Source organism: Morchella importuna, assembly GCF_003444635.1.
Source record: "Morchella importuna strain M04M26 chromosome Unknown Morimp01GS055, whole genome shotgun sequence".
Taxonomy (NCBI): Eukaryota; Fungi; Ascomycota; class Pezizomycetes; order Pezizales; family Morchellaceae; genus Morchella; species Morchella importuna.
Window position 1 is genome coordinate 44,529 of NW_025763452.1, and position 17,691 is coordinate 62,219.

General features: G+C 48.1%; 5 protein-coding genes across 5 annotated transcripts; 1 reads left to right on the top strand and 4 right to left on the bottom strand.

Moving 5' to 3' along the window:
• Positions 1–2,352: 2,352 nt before the first annotated feature.
• On the bottom strand, positions 2,353–3,545 carry LAJ45_11044 (uncharacterized protein; the record flags this gene model as incomplete). The annotated part of the gene is made up of 3 exons (XM_046120556.1): positions 2,353–2,925; positions 3,030–3,150; positions 3,409–3,545. The coding sequence occupies 3 exons, from the start codon at positions 3,543–3,545 to the stop codon at positions 2,353–2,355; spliced, it is 831 nt and encodes a 276-aa protein (XP_045966227.1).
• Positions 3,546–3,970: 425 nt separating this feature from the next.
• On the top strand, positions 3,971–5,611 carry LAJ45_11045 (uncharacterized protein; the record flags this gene model as incomplete). The annotated part of the gene is made up of 1 exon (XM_046120557.1): positions 3,971–5,611. One exon carries the CDS (start codon positions 3,971–3,973, stop codon positions 5,609–5,611), a length of 1,641 nt encoding a protein of 546 aa, XP_045966228.1.
• A 2,046-nt stretch (positions 5,612–7,657) lies between these two features.
• Positions 7,658–8,764, bottom strand: LAJ45_11046 (uncharacterized protein; the record flags this gene model as incomplete). The annotated part of the gene is made up of 2 exons (XM_046120558.1): positions 7,658–8,574; positions 8,644–8,764. 2 exons carry the CDS (start codon positions 8,762–8,764, stop codon positions 7,658–7,660), a joined length of 1,038 nt encoding a protein of 345 aa, XP_045966229.1.
• A 1,687-nt stretch (positions 8,765–10,451) lies between these two features.
• On the bottom strand, positions 10,452–11,850 carry LAJ45_11047 (uncharacterized protein; the record flags this gene model as incomplete). Its single annotated transcript, XM_046120559.1, has 3 exons — positions 10,452–11,119; positions 11,202–11,454; positions 11,653–11,850. 3 exons carry the CDS (start codon positions 11,848–11,850, stop codon positions 10,452–10,454), a joined length of 1,119 nt encoding a protein of 372 aa, XP_045966230.1.
• Positions 11,851–13,401: 1,551 nt separating this feature from the next.
• Positions 13,402–15,252, bottom strand: LAJ45_11048 (uncharacterized protein; the record flags this gene model as incomplete). Its single annotated transcript, XM_046120560.1, has 1 exon — positions 13,402–15,252. The coding sequence occupies one exon, from the start codon at positions 15,250–15,252 to the stop codon at positions 13,402–13,404; it is 1,851 nt and encodes a 616-aa protein (XP_045966231.1).
• Positions 15,253–17,691: the final 2,439 nt, after the last annotated feature.

Sequence of the window (17,691 nt, forward strand, 5' to 3'; positions counted from 1 at the left end):
TAATATACCTAAACTTAACGCGAACTGCGCAATTGAACTCGGACCCTACATGTGCTTCTTCAACGACCAGGGGTGGTGCACGGTGGGTACATGTATCCACGGCTATTTGTACCTTGCAATACGCACACCCCCTCAAACAAGAGTACGTATGTGTGTGTATGCTTCTTTGATCAGGGCAGGAGAGAAAGAATAAGCAAGAAGGCTTATAATTATATGGGGTGATATGATATGATTTGCAGCCAAACAACAAGAGTGTATTTTGTTCGGTAGATATTGTGTATAACCGGCTCTACCTGGAGACGAGACGAAGAAGCAGCTTGATTGGCCTGGGGGGGGGGGGGGTCCGCGTACCCATATAGTTGTTACCATGCTATACTAGTGACCTGCATGTCATGTCTCCTAAACTACACGTACTCTATACATCCTGCCCTATCCACCAGTGCCCCCACCGGGACCATAGCGTTTGCTCGATACAAGTACATGAACTGATTTGTTTGTGGAGACAAGAACAGCTCATTGAGATTCGAGATATAGTGGAGAGTCGAAACGACGTGATTGATGGGAGACGGGGTTTTTCTTTCCTCTGTTTCACTCTTCACTTGCCAACGTCGCCATGCTAACGTCTCTCCCTTGAAGCACAATCGGCCCAGTTCAAGTAAAGGGTATTTCATATTTGGGAAGCAAATTACATATCGATTTCCCGGCGGACGTTTGTGCAGTGCGTTCCGGCACGAAATATCACTCGTTCATGCATATCACACACGTGTACGGATTTCACTCGTGTAAACATGCAGTTTCAGGGCCCAGCCACGGCGGTTCCACGATAAAGTACTGCAGGAAGACTACGCAGTCATTATGCTGAGTCTTCTCGAGTCGAAGACTCGAGAAACGACAAATGCATTGTTGTGACTTACTGGACTGAAGAAGAAAGAGAGGGTCGACACAATATGGCAACGAAAAAGAACAAGTTTTCTACGAAAAACAAAGTATAACCCCTACGGGATTTTTGGAGCCACGTTCAAACTATACAGTACATGATGTGGTTGTCCACAATAGTTGGAAATGCTAGAACGTAGTAGTGTTCCTACCACCCCACAACAAGCAACTGGCCCACAAATAACTTCAGTGATATCTAAGCATCAATTGCCATTTACTCACATCTATCTACATGTGGCGACTTTCCGGGTAGACGCAGTAAGCATCTGGAAGGCAGGGTGACGTTATCACAGTCCCCATCCAGGAGAAAGGCTGACCACTTCAACAATCCACCTCGCCGAAAGCTACTCGGAATGTAGTCTTACAGAACCGATCCAGTCCCATGGGCCATGGCCGATGAAACACCCAATACCTTCTACCCCATCCCACATACTCCGTCCGCAACGCCGAGTGTGCACAAGGCGGCAGTTCCCTCCGGATCCCCACCATTCTTTAAACGCCGTTCCAATTCAAGTATCCCATTACTCGACGGCTAATGTTTCCGAGTTGCACGTCTAGCCTGGCTGGGGGGGAGTAGGCCTTTCCGACGGGTTTCATTGCACACTCAATGGCGGATAGAAGGGTAGTAATTATAACCGGATTTGATAGCAATAATACGCCAGCTAATGAGCACCCCTGAGAAGCATATCTTAGCATGGACTCGACCCGGGGATTGGAGTTTCTTTGCTGCTTGGCTAGGAGTTCCTTCGACCCTGATAAGGGCTGCTTTCGAGATACCGCTTAACATTACTGGTTTATCTACTTATTCCGACAATAGCAGCGTCCCCAGTACCAGTGCAGCGAAAGCTAAGGAGTGAGCCGGGTTTACGTACACCAGGTTTCACCCTATGGCCCTATGGGCAGACATGGACGTGATGGACAAATCGTTATATCAATTGTCCTAACACTACTGCGGGAGTTTGAAAGCTGCGCGACAAATTTGTTCCTAGGCGCCAGCGGCCAGCCCAGTGTAGAATTTCCCAGCCCGGCGGGATACCGGATTCCGTCGATCTCCCTTTCCTTTCTTGACGCCAGTGCAAACTAAACTACGTATATTTGGACACTATCACTCGTCAGAGTGAACATTAAAACAGAGCGAGTGGTGCTCCCTCAACCGCCATGGAGTACCCAGTGGTGCTTAGTGGTGTCTAGCCCATGTGGCACTCCAACTATATGCAGCTACATATTTATCCCCCCCATCTGCTAAAAAGATCTGCAATCTTCACAGCTATAAGCCAGAGCTGTATACTCGCAGCACAACAAACCAACTAAAACAAAACAAACCCAACAAACCGGTTCCAATAAAATATACTAGAGGAAAGGAAAAGAAGAACAATAAATGAAGGGAAATCAAGAAAAGAGGTCCTATCAACGCACTTAACTCACGGTTCCAGTCCCCGTGCCATTCTCTGTGATAATCTTCCTGCGATGCCGACCAATTGGGTCATCAAACCTAGATACCCTCTCTCTCTTTGGGGGCGGCGGGGGCGGGGGCGGAGGCGGGGGCGGGGGAGTGGCATCGCGCACAGGCACCAGGTCCACTAAGTCCATTTCCATATCATCCTCGTCCGGCTCATGTGAATGAGCATGGTCATGGATTTGATCAGGTTCCGCCATCTCCTGCTCCCTCTCCTGGTGCTCCTGAGGCCTGTCTTGCCTTTGCGTCTCCCTTTCCCTCTCTTGCTGTGGGGGCACCGGCTTCTCCTGCTCCTGCTCCTTCTCCTTCTCCTCGACCCCATTCTCCCTCATGATACCCCTGACCTTTTCTTCAATCTCGCATCTCCGCTCCGCCAGCATCCTTTCCACCTCCCTCTCGGCCTCGGCCAACCCCACAAAACCCTCGAGCAGCTCCGCCGCCGAGCTCTTGTCGCGCACAAGTAGTGTTGGGTCGCGCTCAATCTCTGTAGTTGTTGTCTGCTTAATCTGTAGGGTGAACGACTTGCCCGCTTCCTATACATATACATGGAGAGTTGTCAGCGAAAGCTCCTAATTTAGCTGTCTCTCTCTCTCTCTCTCTCTCTCTCTCTCTCTCTCTCTCGTGGCAAAAAACCTACAGAGTCGGCAAAGTTCTGGTAGATGTCCTTCCGGAGGGTATCGAAATGGCCGCGTTTCTTGTAGGTTGTTTTGAGGTTGTTGATTGTAGTCTTTGCGGCCGCGGTGAGAGGGGCGGGGGTGCTGTGTTACGGGAGTGGGAGTTGTGCGAGTTGTGGGAGTTGGAGTGGTGGTGTGAGTGACGGGGCGGGGAGGTGGAGGAGGGGCGGTAGGAGTCGTAAGAGTCATGAGAAGCCATTGCCAGCAGAGAGGCGCCTATGAAGAGATAAATTATGTGAGTTTTTTCTTCTTCTTTTTCTTTTCTTTTCGTGTGGATATGAGGTAATTGATTGAGTGTAGCAGATAAAGATGCTGTAGAGTAGAGTAGGAAGAGAAGGTGACGTGAAGCTGAGCGTTTGGCGGCGGCGCGTCGAAGATCGACGGTGGTGGTTTGCGGCTCTTTTTCGATGCCAAGCGAGATCTTTTCGATAAGCAAGAAGAGAAGCGAGGAGGAGGAGGAGCGACGTGCAGGAACACATTTTTTGGTGGGGCTCGGCGGTAATGAGCAGAGCAGACAGCAAGACAGCCGTGAAAAGTACAAGTCTGGGGAGCTGAGAGAAGAAGAGAAAAGAATTGGTATTTCTCATATAGAGAGATCAGACCTTCCAGCGATTACAGCTGTTTCTCCAGTCTCAATTCCTCGGTCGCATTTCCACTCAATTCGATCATTCACTCACTCATTCACTCCCGGCCCTGCTGCCGCTTATCATTTTCTTGAAATTTTCTCGGCCCGCCCCCACATCAAGCAAAAGATCCATTACCCAGATCCAACACTCCCGCCTCAACGACAATCCCTCGAGATATCAAAAGAGCTCTCTTGGGACTGCAGAGTTCTCTCCTCCTCACCTACACTCATTCACAATCTGTCACCCGCATCAATTGCGCGGCGGGCGACCCTCTCCTTATGAATGGACTACAGCCCGTCTTAATCCGCGCATGCACCCGTCTCCGCTGCTTGCCGAAGCCTCCACGCCCAGTACCATGCCTCCCCCGGCGGCGATATCTCCTCTCCGGTGACGCCCCCCTTCCCCTTAACCACCACCCCCTCCGCCCCCCTCCGCCCCCCTCCGCCCCCCCACCCCCCCCTCTCGACCCCGCCATAACGGGCCTCACGCCCATCCCCCTCACCAACCGTGAGGGCCCCATCCGGCGCCTCCTCTCCGCCATCTCCGCCCGCAGGAGCCCAGAAATCTGGCACCACTTCACCGCCATCGCCGCCGCAGACCTCACGCCCCGCCTCACCGCCGCAGACTTCTCAGGCGTCCTCCTCTCCCTCCGCCCCTCGCGCTACGTCTCGCTCAGGGCTCGAACATACCTCAACGACCGAGGCCGCCCGCGCCTAAGCCCGCTGCGCATCTCATACGACGGGTTCCGGGGACGACTCCATGCCGTGTCCGTCCAGATGGAGGCCAACGGATACCAGATGGGTGTGCACGAGTACACCCACCTCCTCAACTGCGCGCGCGCCGGCAATGACCGTGTCCTCGCCGAGCAGCTCTGGCGCCGCATGGCCGCCGCAGGGGTGGCCCCGGACACGTGGGCGTATAACTCATATATGGCGGCGCTGTGCGGGACGGTGACGTCTAAGCGGGAGCTGCGAGTCACGGAGCAGACGCTGGCGATGCGGTCGTCGACGCCCGAGGACGTGAGGACGAGGGCTGTGACGATATATCGGAGCATGATTGACCGCGGGGTGGTGCCGAATAGTATGACGTTTGATCTGCTGCTGCTGGCCATGTCGCGCATGGGCGATATCAAGGGTGTGTGCAGGACGCTCAAGGAGGTGTGGGATGTGGATGTGGGGGCGCTGGCCACGGGGAAGGAGACGGCGCCGCCGGTGGTGGGCAAGGGCTCCCCGCTGTACCCGACGCAGCATACGCTGCTTGCGGTGGCGGCGGCCTTTGGGAGTAATAATGATGTGGAGAGCGCGGTGAGGACGGTGGACCATCTGGCGAGGAGGTATAAGGTGCCGATCTCGAGGGCGACGTGGGCAATGTTACTCAATTGGACGTATGTGGCGACGAGGCCGCCGGCACCATATCTGCCAAAGTACAGCCCGGTCAATCTGTGGGGCATTATGACGGCGCCGCCGTACTCGGTGGCGCCTACCATCGAGATGTACGACTATGTCGTGCGCTCCCTGATTGCGCGGAAGATGCCCAAGCAGGCGATTGCGGTCATCAACGATGCGCTGAAGATCTATGCTGCGGGGGTCGCGTCCATTGAGCAGCATGTGGGCGGCAGCGAGAAGGAGGCGTGGCGGCGGAGGATGGAGTTTAGGGAGCGCAGTATGGTGCGGAGGTGGGCGGAGCTGCTGTGTCTGGGGAAGGGTATGAGGCCCTGGTATGCGAGGACGATGGTGCCGGATGTGGTGCGCAAACTGGACTGGTTCTTGGGCGATAGAATCACGTATGTGACGCCCACTGCGTTTATCACGCTGCAGAGGGGTAAGGAGTATTGGTGGAGGCCGATGAGTATTCGTAGGCGGAAGAGGACGTGGATGCCGTTGGGGACGGGGTCGAAGGAGATGGATTATCTGGATTAGGCGGAAGGAGGTCTTTTTGTAAATACATAGTTAGTTAGCTGTATGTAGTTTTTCTTTTTTTTTACCGTATTTTTTCTCTTTACTTCTTCTTTCTTCTTTTCTTTCTTCTTTTCTTTGTTTTTACTTCTTGTTTTTACTACCTTGCGTTGATTTGGGGGGTTGGTGATATCAAAAAGGGGAGTGGGGGGGGGGGTACTTGTATGTAGTAGAGGATTTAGAGTGGTTTAGTTTAGAACTTAGTGGTAGGAGATGTATATGTAAATTCTGTGAGCATACCATAGCGTTAATCCCACTGTAATAAACATGATTGCGACTGTCTAATATATGAGCTGAAGGCTTTCATATTGTGGTGTGGGGGTGAATGATCGAGAGGACCTCCAAAGATCTAGAGTCAATGACTGGGCAAAAAAAAGCGCCGGGTGTGTGCCGTGGGTTTCGGCGGGTTTGAGTCGCTGCTCGCTAGCCCTGCTGCTGTTTGAAACTCGGGGGTATGCAATTAATGAATTAAACAAAAACAAAAAACAAAAAACTCGTGGGTACATCTTGTATTTGTCGACGAGTGATACCTCATGCAAGTACCAATATGGCTAGTGGTCCATTGACTTTCCATAAAAAAACTAGGTATCGTACATGCAGCTATCAAGCCACCTATTACTCACAAAGAAACTCAACACGATATATAACACACCCACCATTTGCTCTTCTATTCCTCCCAACCAAAATAACCGCCGCCATAAACTTCCACTGGTCATATTTAAGACCAACCCTACCCTGAATCTCTTCAGAACAAAGACTCAATGTATATATATAACCTAGTCCACTATCAGCACAAAACCTACATCCGCATCACGCCCAACCATACAACAGCCACAGCTCATCTCTATTCGGAGCTGAAAGAGCTATTGGTACAGCTCAATGTCTCGTGCGTGCTACAATTCGCAAATACGTGTACATAGCCATACATATGGTATATCCCATCAAGCTTTCGGCATACCGACTTGCAATTCCATTTTGGAGGGGCTCAGGTTAATGGTTTAACCCAATTGCTACACCCAATAAGTATATAATTATAACCTGCATATGCAATGTGCTTTTATAGTCTTCTGATTGGTTCATTGAGAGATGTTTTTGTTTCACTTGAAACATGTTGTGTTGGATATTAACATAGGGTATTGTGCTGAGTGGTGTTAGAGTGTTAATAGGGTTTCTACTGGTTCTGGGAATCGATAGTGGTTCGATTTTAGCGGTTTGGTAGCTGTTAAAGGGATATACCTGTAGTTTTAACTGGAAAAATTGTCTGACTTATCCGTTGATATATGGGGATAATATATCAGAAAAGTTATATATTGACCAGATTAGATCTAGATATAGTGATGGACTTTGCCTGCCAGGAGGGGTCGGGGGCCGCGCAGCGGCCTGAGAGCCCCGACTGACAGGCAAATAGACAAATAAGCCGCAAAGCGGCTTACCTATATATTGGACTGATTGATATACATATAGTACCGGCCGAAGGCCGGAAACTACTTGTACGTACATATATACCTACATGCACTTACAACCTGGTGGTACGACATAGGACTGAGCACAGCTCTAACTACACTACACCAGCTATATCAAAGGATAAAAGATTACTGTATTGAATAGCCTTCCGTACAACATTAAAACCTTTCGGCATATCCTTGGAATGGCTGATCTTAATCAAAAAAGTTGACCACACTTATTTACATACCAAAGAGGCGTCTTCATAATGTCATTGCAGTGTGACCTGCAGCGAGGAAGGAGAGAGCCACACTCTTTGCCTGATATACAGGCTGAGTGTGCTGAGGACTGCCTGTATATAGTGGCGGGTCATAGAATACTAGCTACACTATACACAGATTGGATACTATACCGAACTACCGACGTATCACCGACACTCATAATATCTTATTATCAAGATTTTACTCAACAAAGACCGGCGAACCTACTCAAAACACTTCATACAATCATTTAGCAGGAGAAACTGCACTAATTGAACCGGGGAGGAGATGTCTAAATTAATTAATTCTATTCTACAGCTCTATCCTCCACCATCTCCAACAGATACGACAGCACCTTACCCGCCGTCCGCCCCACTTCCCCACCATCCTTCTTTAGACTCGCTAGCCCCATGCTCAAGAGCGCCAAAACGCTCTTCCCCTGCCCATCCGTCAGATACCTCCTCCTCGCATCCACATCCTCCGGCTCCCCCGTCGCCAACTCCCCACCCCCACTACTTACCGGCGGCGCCCCAAACAGGTTCAAATACGCATACACATTCGACCTATCCGGGAGCCGATACACCTCAGCATCCCCCCAAATACCCCTCACCCCCTCCGTCTCCTCCTCCTCATCCGCACTCTCCAGTCCCTTCTCCAGAACATATTTCAGCACTTCCAAGTGCGCCATCACCACCTTCGTCTCCTTCCCCTTCGGCACGACTGCCTTCACGCCTGCCCCATTCCAGCCCAGACACCCTGCAATACCCCTCAAGCTCGCGCCCCATCCGCCGCCACCGAACGCGCCCTCTGGGTCGACGCCAATAGCCCACTGCAGGAACTTTGTCGAGTCTGCTCGAATCTCCTCGGTGATGTGTGTTGTGGCTGAATTTACGAAGAGCAGGATCTTGGGGATGTACATTGCGACCTGGGACGTTGGGAGGAGCTTGAACAGGGCGAGGAGGTGCGTCCGTACGAGCTGCGATGTGTCGAGCATGAGGGGTGTGAGGGCGCTGATGATGGTGGACATGGGCGGCACGCCATTGCTGGAGGTGGAGGTTGTGGAGGAGGCGTAGGCGAGGGCGTTGGGGAGGTGTGTGGTGAGGTAGGAGAGGGATTCGCGGCGAGTGGTGGAGGAGTGGTGCTTTAGGAGGATGAGGTGATGGGTAAAGAGATAGGAAACGCTGGGGGCGGAGGTGTGGAGCGATTGGGTTGCGACGACAATTGCTGTACGGCGGCGCTTTTGTTAGTCTTCTTCCTTCCTCTGAGCAGGAGCAGCAGGTACTGCGGACTGACCTTTTGACTTGAAGGATGTGTTTGTGAAGTTTGCAGCCTTGGGCTTGGTTTTTCCGACCTTTAGTTTTGGCTTTTGGAAGTCCTTGAGCTTCTCCTTCTTTTTCCTGTTGCTGGAACCCATTTTGTGTTTGCCGCAGTACTGGGGTGTTTTGCGCCGAGTTGAATTTTTCGAGGCCGTTGAAGGATCTGCAATTATTTAGTTAGTTAGGCTGACAGTAGGGTAACCAGGCGGCTATTGATATGCGGTCCTTATCGATAACATGCCTAAATTTGGAAGTTCTATTAATTCTGATCCAAGTCGGGGGCCTTGGCTGTGGTGGTAACAATTTGTCTATGGATGTTGAACCTTCGGAAGTGGGTACCCGGGTGGTTTTATATACGACTCGTGAGCAAATCTTGTTTACCTATGATCCGTACAGTTAGTGTCCTAAGCTGACTAGCGTCGAAGAGAAGTCATCATGATGAGTGGCAGTTATGAAATGTTCTTATTCCACCTGTGAAGTTGGTTCATAATCAAATTAGAACTCACTCAAAAATAGTTCCATGTTCACAGAATAAAACACCACAGACGAAAAAAATAAAAATTGTTCTTAATCAAGAATTGAACCTCACCAGCCCCATACGTACTACTCTGAACCATGAGCACTGACCAAGAAATATAATAGTCATACTCAATTATATATATATGTATAGCAATCAAGTAATTTGGCGGCGAACATTGAGGAGGAGGGTCCAAATAAATAGAAACAACTATTACATTAGGCCTGGTTTTCCATTCTTTACTGCCCGCCCCAATATTCGGAGTACCTGGATCGAATAGGTATTATGGCGATAATAACACACATATAGGTACACTGACTGACTACAATCAATACGATTAATTCCCTCTCTTTCAGTAACTTCCAAACCTCTTATTATGTAATCAAATATCTTGGCACGTAAGATCTAATCTAATCACAATCATTAAACCACCCTCGCTCTGTTGCTGTAGTAACGAATTATTTATGCGAGTGATTTTTTATGTCGCGACATTTAGCTGGCACTAAATACCATATATATTAGCCATTTTACATTAGTAGACATAATCTGCGCGACATAATGAATATTCAGACAGCTTTGATAGTTAAGCATTTGGGGGACATTCATGTATTCTGGAAAGAATTCTTAAGACAAGAACTGTGCCCAGGTTTGTTAGCGGGACAAAGTTCATACACGAACTCTCGGCTGTGCTGTCCACTCTTGGTAAATTACATGTAGGTCGCAAATATAAGCAAAAATATTTCTATATATCACTATCAAGAAAACTTAAAACTTCTGTCAGGTGTACCAAGAATTATTTATTCACGTAGATTTTCAGTTTGACATGTAAAATTAAAAGGAATGTTTGTTTCTGTTGGAAACTGACCGGCTGCACCGAGTAGGAAGATATGAATGTACACTTCTATAAATCAGACTCGTCTGGTAAGAGTGATGCGCACGGTGAGCAGATCTAGAGTTATGATGTATTTTCGAGCTGTCAATTCATCAATAGGCCAATCCATTTAGTATTTATATAGATAAACTGCATTCTAGCGAAGTAATCTAAGTATCTACATGTAGCAATCACGTCTAACAAGCAGAATATATACGAAACAGGCCTAGGCCTCCGATATAGTTGTAAGAAAAAGTAAGAAAGATATGGTAATATTAATGAAAAAGAACTAATTGCTAATAAAGTTCTAACAAGTGACGGAAAATAAGAAATAGGAAAAAATTAAATAAGAACCAGATGAGTTGCAGTGTCGGCACAAAACATGTGGCTTAGGAACTTACTCCCCATAATTCACCCTTACGAGTTCCATCATCTGAATTTTGTTCTTCAACTCTCCGATCACGTTGCCTGGGATTCTCCCGCTGAATTTGATTTCACACTCCGGGTTCATCCCTTCCAGCACTTCAGGAAGACCTTTGATATCCTGCACACAAGTCAACCCACTGATAGTTATTTTTTCCAGTTTCTCCCCCGCTCGGAGCAAGCCATTCCAAAACCTCGTTTCTTGGGTACCATGCCAGCGCCTCTCGTTGCCGTTGAATGCTACTATACCTACGCTCAGCTCGCGGAGATCGTGAATATCTAGGCCAAGCTCAATAATCGCAAACGCGCTGGCGTCCGACACAGTTAACCTCTCTAGTGGAGGCGGAAATGACTTAAATTTGCGGTGTTCGAAGCCCACAGGGCAACAAATCTGACGTGAGATCTTGTGTTGACTCGGTATGTCTCCCATGGATGACTTGGCGTTGATATGGATATCCCTAGTATATAATCTGCGTCTAATAGTCTTCATATCTGATGTAGATATACATGGCCCGTAAAGTATAAGCTTTTCACAGATAATGGGCGTCTTCATTATTGACAGAATCTGGCAAATGCGATTGATTTGGGTGTTTATAATGGTGATAGATTGTAGTCCATTGAATTTACTTGTCAAGATAAATTCTACAGTTACGCCAACGTATGATCATGTTAGTCTGCCTGCTATTATATAATGTATGTTATTGATTTTGTGTAGATTATTTACCTGCTGAATGATGGTTGATACCCATGAGACGGAGGTTGCGAATTTCCAGCTTCCTGCGGTTCTTGGCGCGAAAGTTATAGTCGAACTTGAATATATCCCTCGAGTTTCCGGTAGGTACTAATAAAGCCAGCATCTTTATCTTGTACTCAGCTGCAATTTTAGCTACAGTTGCTGGACTCGTCGTCTGGGGCCCGGGCAAAACACCCTGGTGATCGTCTGTAATTCTCCGGTCATCAAAGACTGAAGTAACAAGCTATATCACAGGCGTTAGTCTAAATTCTATGAAGGAAAGCTAAAATTAAAATACCATTTGTGGAGCGCAATTAATAATTACGTCCCTCCATCTTTGGCAGACCTGACCCAGAACATACACCGACTCAAGTGGTAACCACCCAAAGGAAGCATTCGAATCTTCAGATATCCCTTGGCAATATTCCTTAAATATACAGACCAATATCTCCGTTGGAAGAAGATTGATATTAAGATTCGTACTCGGCGGAAGAATTCGAGCCCTCAATCTGCTGGATCTGCGTGTCGGCTCGGCCCCAGTTGTGCGCTGCCGTTTTGTAACTGGGGGCGGGGTCGAGGATTCTTCCGATGGATCCACAGGAGAAATTTTAGCAGCCGAAGCTTTACGTTTTACTGGCATGGTGATTTTATATAAAGGGATTTGTGTATGCAAAAGTAGTTTGGTTTAATGTTATGAAAGTGTTTATCGAGAGATCTGAAATCCGTGTGTTTATGTAAATGAGAATGGAGAATCTGAGGAGAAGAGGAGAAAATAGAGGAGGAGGGGAGGAGGAGGAGGAGGAGGAGGAGGAGGAGGAGTTCTGGGTACTAGGAATTGAAAGCACGTGACTTTACCCGTTAGCCTTTAAATACAAACGCCAAGGCACGCTCCTTTAGAGTTCGAAACCGCAGTGGGAAATGAAGCAGGTAAAGTACGAATACTTTCATATGTTTGTGCGTTTCCCCCCTATCGATAAGAACGAGGATACTAGCACTAGAGAGCGGCAGCTTGCATCCTTCAAGCTAGAACTTACAGGGTAGCTAGCAGCCTCGCCCGCTTACTTGAATTAAGCTTGTGCTTAAATACATGTATTGTGAGTCTAGAGAACTTTGATGCGGATTGCCTCACGGCACTTGTTGAGGTGGGCGAAACAACTTGTTAGAGATTTCATAATTGAAGAATACATGTAGCAAATAACAGATTTGCGCACCACACAGGTTGAATGATGAGGGTGGTTGTATGAGAGTATATGTCGAACGAACCTCTGTATGTAGCCCCAATTTAATTAAACTAACTCCTTAAGCCGCAATTGCATGAAATACTCCACAATTACAACCAATGAAGACAGACTAAATTTTCTAATACAGAGCCAGTCTGAGCAGATTTGGCTCTCATTGATTCGCGCCTCTTGTACCACTTTCATTACTAGACGATGTATGTATATATATGTAGGTACATATATGTAGTTTGGGGAAGAGGTCTATATGTAGTTAGCGCGGCGACATGCATAAGTCATCGATACCGCAGCGATAGATCAATTTAATCATGAAGGAATCAAAATGGGTTTTGTGGTAGGCGTAGACGAATTCGAGGTCTTGGCAGGAAGTTCAGGATTGTAATGTACTCTGGGTACAAGACGTTAAGTAATCTCTTAGAAATTGGTGTTGGCGAAAAGGGACATTTTTGGTGTGTTATACATATATGTATTTAAATGCGATGATAATGTATGTACTCTTAATTTCATATCGTTTGTGAACACAACTGGGTTGCATACCCGCAATTACGAGTACTCTTCAAGAACTAATCAAAGTGCTGGATTCGAATAATTACAAGTTGTTTACAGAAGAAATCAACGCCTCATAGAACTAAACTAGAAAAGAAAAAAACGAAGAAAAAAGAAAGAAGAGAGCGTAATGCTGCAGAAAATAGGACACTAAGATGAAACAATTAACCCCCAGAATAAACAAATGAAATAAAGTGAAAAAATAGCTATACCATGGCCAATATACCAGAAACAAACGAAAAATATCGTCCCCTATGATACTGCTATAAGCATTACCCCATACTTAACTATACATAATAATAAAAAAAACTAGATACAGGAATCAAAAACGAACCTCCCCATATGGATATAACTATTAGGAGACGATAAATAAAGAGTAACCCCCCCAAAATTGAGGTATTTGTACCCTACCTCCCATACTCAACCAAGCCTCTGTATCTCCTGTACTGTGGTCTCGAAGGCCCCCTCCTGCTTGTGCTACTGTTCACTCTCAGATTCCTCATTTGTTCCTCCATCGACTCATCTGCGCTCTCATACTCATAGTCCCCGTCTTCTGCGCCCCCATAGCGGCTTCTTCTGCGGCTGGCACTCCTCTTTGCCCCTACACCATGATACCCCACATATTTCGGTTCTAGCCTTCCCCTTTGGTTTTGCGGAGTGGTTTCATACTGCATCTGCATCTCAAGCGCCGGCTTGGCATCCACATAATAATCTCCTGCCATGCTCCGTCTGTTACCGCTGGTGTTTTGATAGTAGTCCTTCCCCGCATAGGTAGATACACTATTTCTTCTCTTCCCCATTGGCGGAGGGTTGAGTACATAGTCACCGATCACGCTTCCGCCGTCACCGCTGCCAACAGTCGATGTTCCTAGCCCGCTGCTACCGCTGATACTAGACTCAACCCAACGGTCGGTGCGATTCATTTTATCCTCTGGATAAACCTCTGGTAGCTCAACTGCTGTGGATCGACGGTTCATGCTCTTCCGGTTTTCTGCAGACGGCGGTGCGTGGCCATGATAGTTCTCTGTCTGGCGGACCCTGGGCGCTGCCATGCTATTACTTCTTCTATGGCGTTCCTGTGGTGGAGTTTGCTGTGTCCGCCGGCTTTGTCTAGCTTCACTGTGGCGTGGTGAGCGTTTCGATGGTTGTTCGGCATGGAAGGGCTGCTCAACTCTCGTACTTTGAGTCCTAGTTATAGAGGGCATCGAAGTCCTTGGCTCCGCGCTATGAGGCTGTTGATATCCAAAACCTTGTGCCTCAACCCCCAGCGGCATCCTCGTGGCCGCCCTCGGAAACGCATCTGCAGCTTGGCTAAGCAGCTGGGCATGTGTGAATGATGATCTTCCATCAACCTCTCGTAGCTGTGGGCCGGGGGTGGAGAACATTGGAAACCCTTGGCGGACTGGGTTGACATCTTGTACTTGCGGAGGACCGGTAGGGGACATGAAATCACTCCCATAGTAGCCACCTGATGTTGCTGGCCGTCCACCTGAGAAGCTTGCCGGGCGGCCTCCAATAAAGCTACTTGGACGTGGGGGTGCGGGGATCTCAACAGATTGAACGACGATGGGACCGTCATAAGGCTGTTCTTCGCGGCGGGTAGGAGCGGTAGAGTGATGGGTATATGTCTGTGATCTTCCTGGCAATGGGGGTCTCCCTGGCGCAGGAGCGGTAGTAGGACGGAATCTCGACTGCCTGGAATATATTGCCCAGAATGTCTGTGACGCTCCGCCACTCTGTTTCTTCTCCTTCCCTACAGCAGAAACAACCCACTTGAAGTTCTTAATATCCTTCTCATTCTTGTTCAGTTTGTCCTCCTGTTTTCTCAAATGTCTGAGTTGGTATTTCCCAAGCTTAGATATACAAGTGCCAATATCCCTCCCGGGTTCATCATGCTTCCTGATCTGTTTTTCTGTTTCCTCGGGAGAAATGCTCATAGTTATATGATCGCAAGTCTCCCATTCATTTTTCCACGGGCGACCACTGGGTCTTTTCTGAAAGCAAACATAACGAGTGATCGGTGATGGAGCGTGGATAATTACCGGATGCCGTGGGGGCTCTTGGTGAATCTGGGGGTGGTAGCTGTGGGGACGAGAACCTGGACCAAAACTGGAGCGGCGGTAGTCCATGTCAGACTCAAATGGAGGGGTAGCTTGGAAGGAGTGACGGGGATTTAGATCTTCGAAGGTGGGCCTGTTACTTGAGGTGGAGTATCGCCCCAGTGGAGCTGTAGTTGTAGGGGGGCGAGGGATAGACATTGTTCAATAATAATGGCTCTATAAAGCTTGTAGGAGAGTTTGATGGTGTAGTGGAAGGGTTTTGGGAGCAAAGGTTGATCGTCTGGTCATCAACAGGTCTTGAAATCCGGAGAAAGTCAAGACAAGATCGATCACTGCAAGTCAGGAACCAAGTCTAATTGATTACAGATTAGATGACGATGAGGTATGTATGTAGGCGGGGTGTCGCAGGTAAAGGCCCGGAGATATCAAGATGAAGTCAGCTAGGTATCTCTGTGAAACTCTCTCGTGCACCGGCCCCGAAAAAACGTGAGGCTGTAGGAATTCAACGAAGGGCGAACTGCAATGGGGCGGACAGAGGCCAGCACAATCTTTATAAGTACAATCCTGTCGTCTTGCATCACACCCACCCAGCTGCAGAACTAAATCGCTGGTACCTATCATAGGGTCCTGCATGCTGGGTACTAAAACCGATAGGATCAGACAACCAAAAACCGTTTCACAAAACTTGATAAGTGCAACTCATTGAACGGATTATTTCTCAGCCTCGTCACTTTTGGTGTCAGTTTGAGTGATAGGCAGATGATCTGGAGGGGCATCAAGTCTATGGCGTGAGGCGGGCGAAGCACTTCTCCACAGGATAGGCATAGCTGCTGCCTCAATTCAGATCCTAGACACTACCAAAAAGTTAATACACTTTCCAAGAATTCCGCTCGAGCTCATAAAAAAGATTCTGATTTAAATGCGGCATAAGAATTCTTGCTCTTGCTAGAAATCCAGTTAACTGTTGGTTGGCTGCATATGCTTCTACACGCATCCCGGCCAATAGTATGCAAGCTCCGACTGCAACTAGTCATGCCGCTACCCCCAGATTTTTGGCGGAAATCCTCCTTATATAGGGTAATCATAGTCCAGGGTGTTCGTCTCGTCTAATTCCCCGTTGTAGGAACCGTCCCCACACCTTATCGAGAAAAAAGTAAAGGAATTGCAGCTGCAACCTCCAACTCGAGCTGTAGCAGTTACGAACAAGCAAGGCGAACCGGCGCCTTCAAGAGTAGTACGAGTACCAAGACAAGACAACGACAACGACAACGTCGAAGCTCACTCCAAAGATAAGTTGCACTTGAAGGGTCCTAGTCTGCCCTCACTTTTGGAACTCGGAATACCCTTGAGGAAAGGCTCAATAATGCCGAAGCTCAATCGAAAGCTCGGATCGGATCGGTCAACCGTAAGCAGAGTCGGGTTGAAGCGCCAGTCGTTGCAAATAGAAAGGCTTCTTCAGGATACACCCAATGATCCACGGCCATGTTTTCATCAACGAGCCGTAGATCGCAAAACGGGTTACCCTCTGCCTAATTAATCAATATTCGACTCTCTGATTTGTCTACTGCCCTGACCACGCGCTCCGTCGCTAAGGGTAAACTGGAGAACGACACCACACACACCCTACACAGAACGTCCGAGTTGATGCAGCACATTGAGTCGACTCTGCTCGCTCATCTCTAGACAAAGACTACATCTCTAGGAATTAATTATTTTTTCTCTCCTTACACCAGCGTCCCTCATCGATCGATTCTCGTGCACAGTGTTCCCGAGAAAACTAACATTTTTTTTCCTTTCAACCTTTCAGATCCTATAGTCGGCGGAGTCACCAAACTGACATGTCTTCTTCCGTCAATCCTTCCACTTCCTTCTCTGGGATCTCCTACCAAGGCATAAACAGCACTTTTGAGAAAGCTATTCGTTAGCCAGGATACCACGGCAGAGTGAGGAAAAAGAAAGCTGCCCAAAGAACATGCAATGACATGGAGAGATAAAAGCAGGAAAACGAATACGGCGAATCTTTCCATATTCGTTTTCTTTCCTCTACCCTCCATTCTAAGGGCCATTTTCTAATGGACAGCTTTTCTATCTGCAGTGCGTGTTCGTTCGGTGAAAGAGAGAGCGCGGTGAAGAAGTATTTGGCAAGCTACAAATGTTTGGATACAGACAGACCCAAGCCTGTCAAGTGATAATAATAAAACGTCGCTGTTATTGGCGTTGTCGTCGCTGGTTGGTGGGAGCACGGAGTGGTGTGTGTGTGTGGGACTAGACCAGGGATGGGATCGGCGCGAATGTCGTGCAGCCAGCTCTGGTCGCAGAGCACTCCACACCAGTGCCACCACCACCACCACAAGCACTTCCTTCCCCGAACAACTTCTGGAAGAGAGACACAGATGTACCTACACGTATTGTGCATGCCAGCAAATTCAAGACCAGAAAACCAAATGCCCATGTACTTTAAAGTAGCGTACCTGCCTAGAGTACTCCGGAGGAGTAGAGTACCCAGAGGTAGGGGGCAAGTGTCTGAGCCAGATAATTAGATACTGATTATTCCCAATTACCAATCGGTAGGTTCCAGTAACTGGCAGTAAGCATTCCCCCCTCCAATTGCTCTTCGACAGCGCTGCGGAGTGACGA